This window comes from Phasianus colchicus, chromosome 4, assembly GCF_987193195.1.
Source record: "Phasianus colchicus chromosome 4, bPhaCol1.hap1.1, whole genome shotgun sequence".
Taxonomy (NCBI): domain Eukaryota; kingdom Metazoa; phylum Chordata; class Aves; order Galliformes; family Phasianidae; genus Phasianus; species Phasianus colchicus.
In genome coordinates, this window is record NC_143439.1 from 6,443,418 (window position 1) to 6,461,443 (window position 18,026).

The window sequence follows — 18,026 nt, forward strand, 5'->3', positions numbered from 1 at the left end:
ATGGAGGTGGAGGTGGTGGTGGAGGACGAGGAGGAGGAAAAAAGCAGGAAAGATGAAATGATGATGAGGAGGAGGAGGAAAAAAAAAGCAGTGAAAAAAACCCATGAAATGACAACAAGGAAGATGAAAACCAGAAACCACAAACTGTGGTGGAGAAGGTGGAGGTGGTGGTGGAGGCGGAGGAGGAGGAGGTGGAGGAAACCAGAGGTGATGATGAAATGACACAGAAAGATGGAAAAAGCAGAAACCCCACAATTAGGTGGAGGAGGAGGAGGCAAAATATAGCAACCAAAAAGTGAGGAGGAGGAGGAAAAGATCAGCAATTTCAAAATATGGCAGAGGAAGTGGTGGAGGTGGTGGTGGAGGAAAAAAGCAGCAACCATGACATTAGACAGAGAAGGTGGAGGAGGAGGAAAAAAAACTGGCAACCATGAATTCACAAGTAGGAAGAGGAAAAAAACAGAAAGCACAAAATAAGGCGGAGGAGGTGGAGGTGGTGGAGGAGGAGAAGGAGAAAGAAAGCAATAACCACAAATTGACAAGGAGGAAAAAATCAGCATCTTCAAAATAAGGCAGAGGAGGAGGCGGTGGAGGAGGTGGAAAAAAAAAGTGGCAAGCAGGAATTCACATGCAGGAAGAGGAAAAAAACAGAAACCACAAAATGAGGCGGAGGAGGTGCAGGTGGTGGTGGTGGAGGAGGAGGAGGTGGTGGAGGAAAAAAAGAAGCAACCACAAATTGAGGAGAAGGAGGAAAAAAATCAGCATCTTAATATCTGGCGGAGGAGGACGTGGTGGAAGAAAAAAGCAGGAACGATGAAATGATGACCAGGAGGAGGAGGAGATAGAGCTGGAGGTGGAGAAAGAGGAGCAGAAAGAGGAAAAAAGCAGCGACTGAACAATGAGGAGGAGGTAAAAAGCAGCGGAAAGGAAATAAGGTGGGTAAGTTGCAGGTGGAGGTAGAGAAGGAGAAGGAGGAGGAGGCAAAAAGCAGGAATGATGAAGTGACTAGGAGAAGGAGGAGGACGTGGTGAAGCAGGAGGAGGAAAAGAAGGAGGTGCTGGAGGAAGAGGTGGAGGAGGCGGCGGAAAAAAAAGTGGCCACCAAGAATTCACAGGTAGGAAGAGGAAAAAAAACAGAAACCTCGAAATAAGGCGGAGGAGGTGGAGGTGGTGGTGGTGGAGGAGGAGGAAAAAAAACGTGCCAATCAGGAATTCACATGTAGGAAGAGGAAAAAGACAGAAACCACAAAATGAGGCGGAGGAGGTGGAAGTGGTGGTGGTGGTGGAGGAGGAGGTGGAGGAAAAAAAGAAGCAACCACAAATTGAGGAGAAGGAGAAAAAAATCAGCATCTTAACATCTGGCAGAGGAGGATGTGGTGGAGGAAAAAGGCAGGAACGATGAAAGGATGACCAAGAGGAGGAGGAGGAGATAGAGCTGGAGGTGGAGGAGCAGAAAGAGGAAAAAAGCAGCGATTGAACAATGAGAAGGAGGAGGTAAAAAGCAGCCGAAAGGAAATAAGGTGGGTAAGTTGCAGGTGGAGGTACAGGAGAAAAAAGGAGGACGAGGCAAAAAGCAGGAATGATGAAATGACTAGGAGAAGGAGGAGGATGTGGTGAAGCAGAAGGAGGAAAAGGAGGAGGTGGCGGAAAAAAAAGTGGCCACCAAGAATTCACAAGTAGGAAGAGGAAAAAAACAGAAACCTCGAAATAAGGCGGAGGAGGTGGAGGTGGTGGTGGAGGAGGAGGAGGAAAAAAAACGTGCCAATCAGGAATTCACATGCAGGAAGAGGAAAAAAACAGAAACCACAAAATAAGGCGGAGGAGGTGGAAGTGGTGGTGGTGGTGGAGGAGGAGGAGGAGAAAAAAAGGAGCAACCACAAATTGAGGAGAAGGAGGAAAAATATCAGCATCTTAACATCTGGCGGAGGAGGACGTGGTGGAGGGAAAAAGCAGGAACGATGAAATGATGACCAGGAGGAGGAGGAGCAGAAAGAGGAAAAAAGCAGCGACTGAAAAATGAGGAGGAGGAGGTAAAAAGCAGCAGAAAGAAATAAGGTGGGTAAGTTGCAGGTGGAGGTAGAGAAGGAGGAGGAGGCAAAAAGCAGGAATGATGAAATGACTAGGAGAAGGAGGAGGACGTGGTGAAGCAGGAGGAGGAAAAGGAGGAGGTGGTGGAGGTGGAGGAGGAGGCAGAAAAAAAAAAGTGGCCACCAAGAATTCACAGGTAGGAAGAGGAAAAAAACAGAAACCTCGAAATAAGGCGGAGGAGCTGGAGGTGGTGGTGGAGGAGGAGGAGGAAAAAAAGAAGCAACGAGGAAACGATGAGGAGATAGAAAGGAAGGAGGAGCAAGAAATAAAAGGCGACGAAAACAAAATGACAAGGAGTTCAAGGAAAAAGCAGCAACCACAAAATGAGCTAGAGGAGGAGGAGGAGGAAAAAGCAGCAACTTTGAAATATGGTGGAGGAGATGGAGGTGGAGGTGGTGGTGGAGGACGAGGAGGAGGAAAAAAGCAGGAAAGATGAAATGATGATGAGGAGGAGGAGGAAGAGGAGGAGGAGGAGGAAAAAAAAAGCAGTGAAAAAAACCCATGAAATGACAACAAGGAAGATGAAAACCAGAAACCACAAACTGTGGTGGAGAAGGTGGAGGTGGTGGTGAAAGCGGAGGAGGAGGAGGTGGAGGAAACAAGAGGTGATGATGAAATGACACAGAGAAAGATGGAAAAAGCAGAAACCCCACAATTAGGTGGAGGAGGAGGAGGTGGAGGCAAAGCATAGCAACCAAAAAGTGAGGAGGAGGAGGAAAAGATCAGCAATTTCAAAATATGGCAGAGGAAGTAGTGGTGGTGGTGGTGGTGGAGGAGGAGGAGGAGGAAAAAAGCAGCAACCATGACATTAGACAGAGAAGGTGGAGGAGGAGGAAAAAAAACTGGCAACCATGAATTCACAAGTAGGAAGAGGAAAAAAACAGAAACCACAAAATAAGGCGGAGGAGGTGGAGGTGGCGGAGGAGGAGGAGGAGGAAGAAAGCAATAACCACAAATTGACAAGGAGGAAAAAATGAGCATCTTCAAAATAAGGCAGAGGAGGAGGCGGTGGAGGAGGTGGAGGAAAAAAAAAGTGGCAAGCAGGAATTCACATGTAGAAAGAGGAAAAAAAACACAAAATGAGGCGGAGGAGGTGGAAGTGGTGGTGGTGGAGGAAAAAAGGAGCAACCACAAATTGAGGAGGAGGAGGAAAAAAATCAGCATCTTAACATCTGGCGGAGGAGGACGTGGTGGAGGAAAAAGGCAGGAATGATGAAATGATGACCAGGAGGAGGAGGAGCAGAAAGAGGAAAAAAGCAGCGACTGAAAAATGAGGAGGAGGAGGTAAAAAGCAGCAGAAAGAAATAAGGTGGGTAAGTTGCAGGTGGAGGTACAGGAGGAAAAGGAGAAGGCGGCAAAAAGCAGGAATGATGAAATGACTAGGAGAAGGAGGAGGACGTGGTGAAGCAGGAGGAGGAAAAGGAGGAGGAGGCAGAAAAAAAAAGTGGCCACCAAGAATTCACAAGCAGGAAGAGGAAAAAAACAGAAACCTCGAAATAAGGCGGAGGAGCTGGAGGTGGTGGTGGAGGAGGAGGAGGAAAAAAGAAGCAACGAGGAAACGATGAGGAGATAGAAAGGAAGGAGGAGCAAGAAATAAAAGGCGACGAAAACGAAATGACAAGGAGTTCAAGGAAAAAGCAGCAACCACAAAATGAGCTGGAGGAGGAGGAGGAGGAAAAAGCAGCAACTTTGAAATATGGTGGAGGAGATGGAGGTGGACGAGTTGGAGGAGGAGGAGGAGGAAAAAAGCAGGAAAGATGAAATGATGAGGAGGAGGAGGAAAAAAAAAGCAGTGAAAAAAAACCCCATGAAATGACAACAAGGAAGATGAAAACCAGAAACCACAAACTGTGGTGGAGAAGGTGGAGGTGGTGGTGGAGGCGGAGGAGGAGGAAGTGGAGGAAACAAGAGGTGATGATGAAATGACACAGAGAAAGATGGAAAAAGCAGAATCCCCACAATTAGGTGGAGGAGGAGGAGGTGGAGGCAAAACATAGCAACCAAAAAGTGAGGAGGAGGAGGAAAAGATCAGCAATTTCAAAATATGGCAGAGGAAGTGGTGGTGGTGGAGGAGGAGGAAAAAAGCAGCAACCATGACATTAGACAGAGAAGGTGGAGGAGGAGGAAAAAAAACTGGCAACCATGAATTCACAAGTAGGAAGAGGAAAAAAACAGAAACCACAAAATAAGGCGGAGGAGGTGGAGGTGGCGGAGGAGGAGGAGGAGGAGGAGGTGAAGGAAAAAAGGAGCAACCACAAATTGAGGAGAAGGAGGAAAAAAATCAGCATCTTAATATCTGGCGGAGGAGGACGTGGTGGAGGAAAAAAGCAGGAACGATGAAATGATGATGATAAGGAGGAGATAGAGGTGGAGGAGAAGGAAAAAAATTGGCAAGCAGGAATTCACAAGTAGGAAGAGGAAAGAAACAGTAACCACGAACTAAGGCAGAGGTTGTCGAGGTGATCATGAAGGATGAGGAGGAAAAAAGCAGCAAGCAGAAATTAAGGTGAAGGAGGAAAAAATCAGCATCTTCAAAATATGGTGGAGGAGATGGAGTTGGTGGTTGAGGTGAAGGAGCAGGAGGAAAAAACAGCAACCACAAATTGAGGAGAAGGAGAAATAAATCATCATCTAAAATATGGTGGAGGAGGAAGTGCTGAAGGAGATGGAGGAGGAGGAGGAAAAAAGCAGGAAAGATGTAATGATGACAAGGAGGAGGTGGAGGAAAAAAAAAGTGGCGAGCAGGAATTTACAAGTAGGTACAGGAAAAAAACAGTAACCACAAAATAAGGCAGAGGATGTGAAGGTGATCATGGAGGAGCAGGAGGAGAAAGAGGAAAAAAGCAGCAACAACAGAATGAGGAGGTGAAAGAGAAGGTTTAAGATGTGGTTTGGGTGGTGAAGATGGATGAAAAGTAGGAGGAAAAAAAAAAGCGGTGACCATGAAATGACAATGAGGAAGATGAAAAAACAGGATCCACAAAATGTGGTGGAATTGGAGGTGGTGATGGAGGCGGAGGAGGTGGAAAAAAGCAGCAACCATGACGTTAGACAGAGGAGGAAAAAAAAATTGGCGACTATGAATTCACGAATAGGAAGAGGAAAAAAAAATTAGCAACCTCAAAATGAGGTGGAGGTGGTGGTGGTGGAGGAGGTGGATAAAAATAGCAGTGGCCACAAAATAACATGGAGGAGGAGGAGGAGGAGAAGGAAAAAAGCTTCAACAACGACATGAGCCAGAGGAGGTAGCAGTGGATGAGGAGGAGGAGGTTGAGGAGGAGGAAAATAGTGACAACTACAAAATGATGAGGGAGATGTGGAGATAGAGGAGTAAGAGGAAGAGGTTAAGGAGGAAGGAATATAGTCGCGATTACGTAAATAGAAGATAGAGGTGGCATTGCCTGTGCAGGAGGAGATGTAGTATGAAATAAGTGGCAACGATGAAAGGAGAAGGTGGAGGAGGTGCTGGTGGAAGAGGAGGATGGTGGAGGCATCAGACAAAGAAAAAGCTGAGGTTCTCAATGAGTGCTTTTTGCCTCAGTCTTCATAGATGGTCAGGCTTCCCCTGTCTGCCAGGACCCTGAACCTCTCAGTGAGGATGTGGGGAGTGCCTTCTGTCCCATTGTAACAGTGGAACAGTCTGAGAACTCCTCATGAAATTGAATGTGTATAAGTTCATGGGGCCAGACGATATCCATCCTAGGATTCTGATAGAGGTCACTGGTGTTGTTGCCAAGCTGCTCTTCATCATATTTGAAAAAGCATGGCTGTCTGGTGAAGTCCCAGTGACTGGAAAAAGGAGAAAGGAAGACCTTGAGAACTACAGGCCAGTGAGCCTCACATCTGTGCCTGGGAAGATCATGAAGATCCTCCTAAAAGCTATGTTAAGGCACATACAAGATAAAGAGGTGATTCAGAACAGCCACCACGGTTCCACCAAGGGCAGATCTTGCCTGACAAATCTCCTGGCCTTTGGTGACTGCTTCAGTGGATGGGGGAAGGGTGATGGATGTCATCTTCCTGGACTTCTGCAAAGCCTTCGATGCAGTCCCTCTCCACATCCTTCTCTCTCTGAACTGGGAAAGCGTGGATTTGAACAATGAACTGTTCAAAGGATTAGGAACTGGATGGCTGGATGCAGCCAAAGTGTTGCGATCAATGGTTCTGTGTCAGGGTGGAAGTCAGTCACAAGCAGAGTCCCTCAGGAGTCAGTCATGGGACCAGTGCTCTTCAACATCTTCATCAATGGCACAGATGATGGCATTGAGTGCACCCTCAACAAGTCTGCAGATGCCACCAAGCTGAGAGATGCAGTCAATATACTGGAGGGAAGGAAAGTCATCCAGAAAGATCTGGACAGGATGGATGGAGAAGTGAGCCTATGAAAACCTAATGAAGTTCAATAAGGCCAAGTGCAGGGTGTAGCACTTGGGCCGGAGCAATCCCAGGTATTTATACAAACTGGGGGAAGATCTCCTTGAGAGCAGGCCTGGCAGATGAAAAACTGGACATGAGCCAGCAGTGTGCGCTTGCAGCCTGGAAGGCCAACTGTGTTCTGGGCTGCATTAAAAAAGGGGTGGCCAGCAGGGAGAGGGAGGTGATTGTCCCCCTCTACTCAGCTCTTGTGAGGCCCCATCTGCAGTACTGCATTGAGGCCTGGGGCCCCCACCCCAGCACAGGAAAAACATGGAGCTCTTGGAGTGGGTCCAGAGGAGGGCCATTAAGATGATCAGATGCTGGAGCACCTCTCCTGTGAGGAAAGGTTGAAGGAACTGGGTTTGTTTAGCTTGGAGAAGAGAAGGCGCTGGGGAGACCTCACTCAGTAATTGAAGGGAGTGCATGAACAGGAGGGGAGCAGCTGATTACAAGGGTGAGTAGTGACAGGACAAGGGGGAATGGTTTTAAACTGAGACAACAGATTTAGGTTAGATATTAGGAGACCTTCTCACTCAGAGCGTGGTGACGCACTGGAACAGGTTGCTCAAGGAGGTTGATGATGCCTGTAAGAGATTATTCTTTTACATCATTGCCTTAAAGCTTGCTGGGGACACAGATGAACAAGCCCAGGCAAGTCCTGGGCAAGGGTTGTGAAATCCTTTGTCTGGAGAACTAGGATGGACAAATCCTGGGCAAGGGTTCCGAAATCCTTTGTCTGAGGGACACAGATGGACAAGGCCAGGGGCAATGAGAGAGAGATAAGGTGCAGCTTAATGGCCGTGAAGCGGTCTTTTGTGTGCGCTTATCTTGAGGAAGATGGCCATCTCAGGGGGTACTCACATGACTCTTGCTCAAGCACTCAGGGATATCATATAGGTAGGAGAAAAAGTAGGATAAAAGAGGAATGGAAAACCGTGAGGATAGGTGTCTGCCATCAGATTCCTCACTATGGAATTCCTGCATGCTGACAGACTCTCCTGGGCCTGCTACCTGAGTCCTGCTGCTTCCTCCTGGCTCTGCAACTTCTTCCTGCTACCTGCTTGCTGCCCAAGGCCAGCCACGCCACTGCTGCTTTTCCCCTCCTGCTGCTTCTGCCTCAGACCTTTGAAGCAGCATGCAACGGGACCGCTGCAGGATCCTGGTGGTGACTATCCCTGCTTTATGCGGTTCTTGTGTCTTTCCTATCTTTTCTATTGCCCTCCTTCCCCTCCCCATCTCCCTGATTAGGATTTATAATAAACTAGTTGGATCAACATTTGAACCATTGTTCCTTAATCTCCCACCGGGTATACAGATATTAAAAGATATTAAAAGAACCTTATCTCCCTCCTATAAATTGGAGCAAGACAATGCAAGACATCCCTGGAGGCATTCAAGGCCAGGATGACAGCAGGGAGGACAGCAATGACAATAGGAGGAGGAGGAAAAAGCAGCGACCACAAGAGAAGAAGGTGGAGCAGGAGGACGAGGAAGAGGAGAGCTGGAATGATGAAAGGAGGAGGAGAAGGAGCAAGAGGAGGAAGAGGAAGACAGCAACTTTAGCTTGAGTAAGTGGAAAAGGAGGACAGTGGTGATGAAGGGAGATGGAGGAGGAGAGTGGCAACAACAGTATAGGAAGGAAGAAGAGGAAAAGGTAGGCGTCTACATGAGGAACAGAACAGAGGTGATAACAGGAGGAGGTGTAGGAAGACAGTGAAAACGATGTGAGGATGAGAAGGAAGAAAGTGGCTACACAAATGGAGAAGGTGGAAGTGGAGGATGACAGTGGAGACAATGGGAAGAGGTTGTATAGGACAGCAAGGAAGAGCACAGTGGTAATGACAGGAGAAGGCAGAGGACAAGGAGGAGTATGGTGGTGACAATGGGAGAAAGAGGATGATGAAAGGAAGAGGCAGACAGTGGCAACAAACTGGAGGAGGACAACAACAACGACTTTAACAGGAAGAGGACGATGACAACAGGAGGAGTAGGACAATGACAATGAGAAGGAGAACAACTGCAGGAGGAGGAGAATGGAAATCTTCTTACTCTTGGATGTCTTCAGGTACCCAGGGACCTTTAGCAAGATGTCCTTGTCTCCACTGCCAATCCTTAAATTAGGTCTGGGAGAGGGTGAATCCTGGCTCAAGCCCTTCCAGTTACACCTCATATGTGGAAAGAAAAAAATTTAAAAAAACAAAACCAACAAAGATTGTCTGCCGTCCCTTTCTTCCTGGAATTTTCTTCATTTTTTTCCCATCTTTTTAGTATTTGAAATCCAGAGCATACAGCTCTATTCAAGGACCAAGCCATGGGAGTTTAACTACAAGCCTGTACAGTTCTTTCCCCTAAAGATAAATAGTTAAGCATCCAATTCTATTGTCCACACTTTTTCTATTCTAAAAAGAAGTATGTCGTTAACAGAAGAGTGAAATTGCTTTATTCTCCTTTTCAATACACAGCTGTGGTAGGACTGAAACAATACTTGTCACACACTTCATCCCTCAAGAACTGAGTCGCTTCCCTTTATGATTTTTGAATTCATAAGCATCGCCAATTTAAAAATAATGTGCTACTGCTCATTAGCTAGTAGAGTGTGGATAATTATCTAATAATTACCTTGATTGATTTTTTTTTAAAGCACTGCCCAGATCATCACAAAGTACAAATTATTTCAAAAGCTGTTTAATTTAAATTTAAAAAATTAGGCAGACTTTCACAGCAATATTGACAGAGATCAGCAGCATTAACAGTAAAACCAGACACTGCATTTTCAGCAACTGGTTGAACTGCACACCATACAGCTTCCTTTTCTACACAGCTGCATGTCTCTGCTAGTTCAGAAGCTGCTGTCTTAGAACAATTCTTTAGAGCAATCAGAAAATGGAAGTAAAACTGTAGGAAGCCTATGTTATACATGCTTCTTTCTTAATTTTACCAATTAAGTTGTATGTAACAAACAACAGTTATGTGTATTATAGTGTATTTTATAGTGTATTTTCCTAAGGTCTGACAACATGTCAATTTCTCCTGAACTGTAGTATCCTAATTTCTCTTTTTAAATGGTCATAATGTCAGTATCTTCATAACTAGTAGTTCGCTACTGAAAATCAAATTGTTATTTCTCTTACGCTTTTTCCTTCAACTGTAAGAATCCTGCCATCACAGAAGCCAAGGATCAGTAAGGACTGGCAGAGCACAGAGGGTCATCATTGGCAGTGCAGAGTCCAGTTGGAGTCCTATAACTAGCAGCATTCCTCAGAGTTGGTGCTGGGTCCAGTCTTGTTCAACATCTTCAGTGATCTTGATGAGGGGATAGTGGCCACCCTCAGCAAGTTTGCTGATGATACAAAGTTGGGAGGATTGGCTGGCACGCCTGAAGGCTGTGCTACCATTCAGCAAAACCTGGACAGGCTGGAGAGCTGGGCAGTAAGAAACTAGATGAGGTTTAACAAAAGCAAGTGTAGAGTCTTACATCTAGGGAGGAATAACTGCATGCACCGGTACAGGTTGGGAGATGACCTACTAGAGAGGAGCTCTGCAGAGAGGGACCTGGGTGTCCTGGTGGACAACAGGTTGGCCATGAGCCAGCAGTGTGCCCTTGTGCCCAAAAAGGCCAATGGCATTCTGGGGTGCATTAAGAAGTGCATGGCCAGCAGATCGAGGAGGGTGATCCTCCCCCTCTACTCTGCCCCAGTAAGACCTCATCTGGAGTACTGTGTCCAGTTCCGGGCTCCCCAGGACAAAAAAGACAGGGACGTCTTGGAAAGAGTCCAGCGGAGGGCTACAAAGATGGTGAAGGGCCTGGAGCATCTCCCCTGTGAAGAAAGGTTGAGTGAACTGGGTCTTTTTAGGCTTGAGAGAAGACTGAGAGGGGACCTGATCCAGGTCTATAAATATCTAAGGTGTGGGGGGCAGATCTGCAAGGCCGGACTGTTTTCAGCAGTGTGTGGAGACAGGACAAGGGGAAATGGCCAGAAACTGCAGCATAGAAGTTCTGCACAGATGTGGGCAAGAACTTCTTTACAGTGAGGGTGACAGAGCACTGGAACAGGCTGCCCAGGGAGGCTGAGAAGTCTCCTTCTCTGGAGATATTCAAGACCCACCTGGACACCTACTTGCGCAACCTGGTGTAAGGAACCTGCTTTGGCAGAGAGGTTGGACTCAATGATCTCTGGAGGTCCCTTCCAACCGCTACGATTCTGTGATAATAATTAGGAAATCTAGAAGAAAATTCATTATTTCCTCAATTATTCTTCTGCTATTCCAAACTCTGTTCAGTTTATTCAACGTACTTCTAGCCAGAATAGCTGACATAATGCTCAATTGTAATGTTATTTATCACAAACATGTAGATATGGTTTCACAGCTGTTGCACCTTGGATTAAAGCTCTAAGTTAGTTACTGCATATCAGGTCTCTCCTTATGAGCACAGTGCAGACCCCAACAGTAAAAGCAGCAAGGTAAGGAAAATGAGGTTGGTCTTTTGGGAAGAACCAACATTTCACTCTGTGCCATGCTATTTCTATACTCATGATACAATGTCAACTGTGCTGGGTCTGCACTGCATACCTGGGACAATTGGTAGCAGTTGAAAAACTGTAAGATGATAGGGGAGATGTGCATGAAGCTCACAGTTCAGCAGCTGAGTGATCCTGTGTCAGAAAGCATAAGCTATCAATCCTGCTGATTGTCAGCAGTCAGCTGCTAACTACTGCACTGGGGATGATGGCTGTCCAATAGAGAAGGCTCTGTACAACTTGCTCTGACTGGAACAGAATTAATCCTTCTTCCTTTAAAATAGGGCCATGGCTCTCAGACCTTGTCCCCTGACAGTGAGAAGATCCTGTCTGCAAGCACACTAAGAAGGCAAAAAACACTGCTCCGTGTTCAGTAATGAGCATTTGTTACTGTGATAGGGGAGTCCTCAGAAAGGACTCCAGTAAAATTAACAACATAAACATTGTCTTTCCCTGCTTAATTGTCTGTGGTAGCGTATTTGTCTTTTTAAGCAGCTTACAGAAGGATAAGTGAGTCTAATAAGGTAATTATGAAGTCTTACCATTGTATCTTCAGAGTCATGACAGAAGCCAAGCAAGCTGAAATATGAGTGCTAATTGAGACAGAATGAAAGAGTTAATTAAGAATATTTCAGGAGGAGGAGAAAAACTAACCACTGAATACTAAACTCCTCTTATCCTGTGATTTCCCATTGTCTGGATGAGCATGGGAGGTTCCTTTACAGGACTGAAAATCCATGCCTTCCAGACTGACAAGCTGCAGGATTGACAAAGCTGAGTTTTCTCTGTACTTCACACACCCTAACAGGTAAAGGAACAAGGGAATCAACAGAAAGGTGCAATGGAAGCAGGAAGGAAGAGGAGAATTTCAGAGGCAGTGTCAGCCTTGGAGTAAACAGCATATTTCACAGAACCACAGAGTTGTAGGGGCAGGAAGGGACCTGTAGAGATCAAGCCCAACCTCCCTGCCAAAGCAGGCTCCCTAGAGCAGGTTGCACAGGTAGGCATTCAGACAGGTCTTGAACATCTGTAGAGAAGGAGGCTCCACAACCTCTCTGGGCAGCCTGTTCCAGCACTCCACTGCCCTCACCATGAAGAAGTTCTTACGCACATTTGTGCAGAACTTCCTATGCTCCAGTTTGTGGTCTTTTCCCCTTGTCCTTCCACCAAGCACTGCTGAAGAGAATCTGGCATCGTCCCTTTGCCTCCCACGCCTTAGATATTTACCAACACTGATCAGATCCCCTCCAAGTCTTTTCCCAAGACTGAACCTTTCCTCATAAGAGAGGTGCTCCAAGCCTTTTATTATCTTTGTGGCCCTCTGCTGGACTCTTTCCAGAAGATCCCTGTTTTTTTTTTTGTACTGGGGAGCCCAGAACTGGATACAGTATTCAAGGTGAGGCCTGACCAGGGCAGAGTAGAGGGGGAGGATCACCTCGCTTGACCCACACACCTTTCAATACATGTTCCTTTTAATTGGGTAGCTGGCAAATTCAAAGTCTAGGTCTTATAAAATGCTTCTGCATTACCATGACTGCATTACACACTTTTAAGCTGTATTTACTCATTTCCCAGAACTTCCGTGCATCAGCTAGAGGTACCCAAACACACTAGTCCAAAAAGGGGAACCTCAATGGAGCAGTCTTCACTGAATGCAAACATTTGTTTCAAGTTTATTGAAAAAACCCTCTCCCAGCAAGAGAGAAAGGGAGAGGTCACATGAACCCTGGTCAGTGATACATTAGCCTTCAGAGAACTTAATACTTTTGCCTATAGGTGTAGTAATAAACCCAGGTATCTCCGCAACCACACCAAGTTAGGAGCTGTGCTGGGCAGGCACAAGTCATTTCAACAGTGCCAAGCACACACAGCATCAATCACTCTGCAAACAACTCACTTCAGTAGTGTTTTTTTAAACAACTTTTTCTTCTGGAGATCTAAAAATAAAAGATATCCATCAACATCATTTCTTGATAACTGCACACATCCTTAATGAAAGAAATGACTGCTGAGATGCAACCTTTTTATTCTAATAACCTGGCTTCAGGTTGATGACAGGACCATCATCTCTTAACTCCTAACTGCAGCTTTGCATAAAAGGAAACAAATTATTATCTGCTAAGTAGTGTAAAAGCCTGAGCTTGGAGAGGAAATACATATTCAGAAGCCAGAATCATGCGAACAGATGTTAAACTGAATCAAGAAATCAGCAGAAGAGTCAGCAATTTTTAAATATGACTCAGAGGAAAATTAATGGATCCTCTGTGACAGAACAATGCCAACAAAACTGATTTTCAACAGCTTTTTTTGGTTTTTTTTTTTTTTTTTTTTTTTTTACAGAAGTCCTAATATCTTCTGCATAGCCATCAGCTTATTACCTGAGGAGCCATAAGTAGTCCCAGGGCCTAATACAACACATATTAGGAAGTTCAAATGTGAATCCTTACTATTAAGACCATAACTCCTCCATTAGTTTACTCATGGAATTGATGTTTTTGATGTCCTCAAATCCATCTTTGCCAGAATTAACAATTGACAAGATTTCTCAAGCAGTATCTAAAAATATTCTGAAATATCATTACCCAAAATGACTGAAGTACTGCTTCAGTACTTCAAGACAAGAAATGAATGTGTTTTTACATACACAGCATTCATGTTAGTTCTTTTTCAGCTATCACTTAAGCATGAATTGAAATTTAATTGCCAGCACCATAATTTCACCCCACAGTGTCTTCTTCCCACATAACTTTCACTGTCACTTCTCGTGTTGCGCTGCATTCCTGTATTAAAGGATACAAATCCATCCCTCTGCGTCCTGTCTGGCGTTATTACTTTGATAAAGGAAGTTAATGTGTAGCTCTTACACATGTTGGAGATAGAAAGATGTAGGAATATCTGTAATCAAATTTTTGCATAGTTAAGGGTCAAAGAAGCAAATATCAATGAGTGTATACGCAAGGTTGTACTCAAACTACAGCCTTTTCTGTTAAAAGTTTCAACTGACGAGGGAAACGTCAGAACATGGATACTGAAGGAAAAATTGATGACACTAAGTATTATTCAAAGCAAATGGCAAAAAAAACAGGCTGCAATGTTTACATGAGTCATCTGCACAACATATTGAAGCAGTAAGCAACAGAAAGGAGAAAAGGGTAGAACAGAGGGAAAAAATTGCAGTCAGTGCATCTTTGTGACAAAGATTTTATAGAACTTGGCATAAATGCTACTGAGCTTACTGGTGGGAGCATTAGAGATTCTGTATGTCAACAAAAGGCACAAACAGTCCTACAAGGTAGGTTTCCCTCTACAGAGGAATAAAAAGATTGATGTATCTTTTAAAAAAAAAGTCTTTTAGGAGGGATTTAAGAGTAATTGTGAAGGAATAATCACAAAACATAAATGGAGTAGAAAAGATCTGACAAATGGCTTTGCCAGCATCATGCAGGAATAGCTCATGTAGGTGGAGAGAGAGATTCATTAGAATTCATATAGGAACAAATAAGCTATTTCAGTAAACATAACTACGGATGTACACTGATTTTGCAGACCAGAGGCTATATCACCTTTGAATGTGAGTGGAAATTAACTGTGATCTTTCAATACAGAGAAAAGTTCTATCATAAACAGTTTTCATGTGCCTCTCAACAATCAAAGAAATATAACTCATATCTTCCCTATCACAGACATCTAGAGTTTACACTGTTTATTTTCAGACTAATGTAGTCTTTATTTCCCTGTATTTTGCAAGTTACATATGATCAGATTATTATTCATTGTATACCAGTGTGTATGACTTCTTACGTAACATTTTCCATGAACTGCATTTAAGTACCTTTATAAAAAAGGTATTATTATTTCCACCTAGAGAGGGAAGGTGGAACTGTACTGAGGTAAGTTAATTTTCCCGTTTGTCAGCCCATTAAGCACCTCTAGGAGCACAACAGGGGCATCTCAAAGTCCATTTTGTGGTTTTATCCATTCTTTCTCACAACATGGAAAATCATGACCAAAGTATAGAAATCCAAGCATCAAATTACCAGAGAAAAAAGCCATGCTCTCAACACAGTGGGCTTTTAAGATGACTCTTCTTATGAAGAACTTTGGAAAGTTATAGCCAATAGTGGAAGTATACCCCTAAGCTTCCCTCCCTCTGCATAGATAAGTATTTTTTCAGACAAAAGTGTATATGCTACTGCCAGCCTTATTCCAGTTAATAGGGCAACAAAGAGAATATAAACACCCAAACAAAACCCACAAGCCAGATTAAATCTGCTCCTGTTTGCACACAGGTTGTACCTATCAGAGTTGGCAAAGATTTTCAAAAACACGAGGGGAGTTAACTTTTTAAAAAGGCAGCATTAATTTTACTCTTTCTTCTGCTGCACGCAACTACTTCCATCACATTCCACTTATGCCTCTTTTAGTTCACTGCAAGCAGAAAATTATTCTACCTTAAGTATGGAAGTTATCAGCATTCCTTCCATAGATGCAGGCATCCAAATAAATGAAATTTCAACAATGCTTAGCATCAAGGAGCTTCTAAGCTTTAAGACCAGAGGAAGCGCACAAGATTAAAGGTGGCGAGAACAGGCTTAACTGTCTGGAATAATGTTAGCAAAATGTAATGTCGCTTTTGTGTGTAGTAATTTGACAGTGAAACAATAACACTGAGCCTTTCATTGTACTCAATCAACACTGAGTTACATCATCGTATCAAATCATTATTAAATTCATCTTTGGAAAACGATGTGCACTGAAGTTGATTCACTCTATGAATAACACTTCAGTCACAGCAGTAGGAGCTCAGTTAAACACGTGCTAATTGTATTTTTCTGTCTTTATGGTGAAAGATGTGCTAACGGATCCATACAAGTCATTACAACAGGAATATTCTTCACAAATAAGCCTCTCCAGATAAATCACAGCTACCTCACAAACACAACCACAGTTCCTTTAATTCCTTCTGAGAGCCTGAATGCGAGATGAGCAACAGCCATTGCCACAAGTGGATGTGGCTCTGAGCAGCCTGGTCTGGTGGTTGGTTACCCTGCACATAGCAGGGGGTTGAAACTAGATGATCACTGTGGTCCTTTTCAACCCAGGCCATTCTATGATGACGACAAAGAGCATGCCAGAGAGAAATATTCCACCCTTGCCAAGAAAATCATGCCTACAGAATGGAAATGGCACTCTAATCTAACAGCCTATCACAATGAATGTCTGACTTCTTGTATATTTTCCACAAGTGTGTGATCAGTCATCTATGATCACAAATTCTTTGTATATTCCAGCTTTAGCATAAGTCAAAACACATGACAAGCCCTATAATATTTAAACCATGCATCAGTGTAGAAAGTTACAGCTATATCTTCGAAACACAGCTGGGTCTACCAAACTGCTTAAATTCACAGTATTTCATATTGTATTTATAAACATTTCATTAAATTATGAAGTGCTGTCTATAGGAGTGTAATGACCATTTCATTATACAATGAAAGCAACCCTAAATGTTCTTCATAAAACGCACCGCATTCTTGAAGTGCCTGCAGTAAATTGTGTATGGGTAATTATCTGAATTATTTTGAAACTGTTATCAGATAAATATGTACAATTTGTCTGCTGTGAAGCTAATGAAGTTAGTAATAAAACACTGCATTAATCAGAACTGTGAGTTTATCCTTATATGACTGTATTTCTAGAGAACTGTATCATTTCCAAAATGGAATGCCACAGTACCAAGAATTCTATGCAACACAACTTCTATGCACACATAATAGCAGTTGTGAAACATAGTGATTCTTTGATTTTCCTTTTACAATAGTATTTTAGGCAACAGCTTTAGGAACCTTGCTATTTGGGTAATAATGTTGTTTATGACATCTTCCTTTTTTTTTTTATTCCTTTTGATGTGTACTTTCCTCAAAGGAATGCTTTGTTATTCTCTGTAACAGATCTCCAGCAAAAGTGGGGGAGGAGAGGGAGGGTTAATAAAACAAGGCATTTTTTAATATTTTGTAAAACAACCAGAATTCCAAGCAGAATTCAGAACACTCTTGCTTAAGTATAAGGAAACAGCTCCTCAGAGGACTCATTTCCACTAACTTGCTTACTGTATTTCCACTACCACACTGCATAACTTCATTAACATGTCATAGATCCACTGTATTCTGTAAGTTTATATTTTCATCATGCATAAATTAACTCTGCACAAAACCTCCAATTCTCCCATACCAGAAAGCTTCTGAACAGCCTAACCTTTAATAAAGTACCCTCAAAATAAAGAAATAGCTCAGTGTTGGCCAGCTTTTTTCAGTCAGAGATCTGACTTTGTTCATACAAATATTTCCTTCCCATGGTGAAATCCTTCAAGCTCAGTTTTCATTCTTGTACATGCTAATTAATTTTACCTTCTGAGCTATCAAAGAAATGGCAAGAGGGAAATTACTAAAACAAGAAAACCCAGGGTAAAGTTAAAAGAAAATACTTTCATACATTTTAATGGTGAAAGAAGCAAAAGTGATGCCTCTTTTTTTTTTTAGTACAGAACCTTATGAGGGCTTCTCAAGCCTCTAAGTACAGCACTATTTACTAAACCACTCTTTCAGGTCTTATAAAAGTTCTTTTATGTGCTTCTTTACAATGTAGTTCATTTCAATTTCCACAGCAATTGCTATTGTGACAGCTTAACACGTATTCCTCTATTTATTTGAGTGTGCATTAACATAATTCAAAGAGTTATGTAATTCAATTATGTCATTCAAAGAGATGACAACATAGGGCTTAACAGTAGCTGTGAACATCCATTCAAATGGAAAAAAGATAACCATGTGAACCATAGACAGACAAGAAAAAAGCCACAGGAAAGCTGGGCACAACATGAAGCAGACAGAGTATGGCACAAAGACTGACAACACAGCACATGCCCAAAGTATCCGTAACCACACATCTCAAAAGCAAGACAGAGTCGTTAGCACTGTGTTCAGCCTAAATTAGTGAGCATCAG

General features: G+C 43.4%; 1 protein-coding gene across 2 annotated transcripts in view; it reads right to left on the bottom strand.

Moving 5' to 3' along the window:
- Positions 1–640: 640 nt before the first annotated feature.
- Positions 641–18,026, bottom strand: part of LOC149918024 (uncharacterized) — a 35,282-nt gene continuing 17,896 nt past the window's right edge. Inside the window, exons 1-2 of one of the 2 annotated variants that reach the window (XM_090138490.1) lie at positions 9,635–9,894; positions 641–8,668 (exon numbers count right to left, since the gene is read on the bottom strand). In XM_090138490.1, the coding sequence (XP_089994616.1) occupies positions 1,911–3,251 (1,341 nt within the window). In that variant the 5' untranslated portion in view covers positions 3,252–8,668; positions 9,635–9,894 and the 3' untranslated portion in view covers positions 641–1,910. Of the gene's footprint in view, positions 8,669–9,634; positions 9,895–18,026 lie in introns of those variants that run through there. The other variant, XM_090138491.1, reaches the window with a different exon arrangement.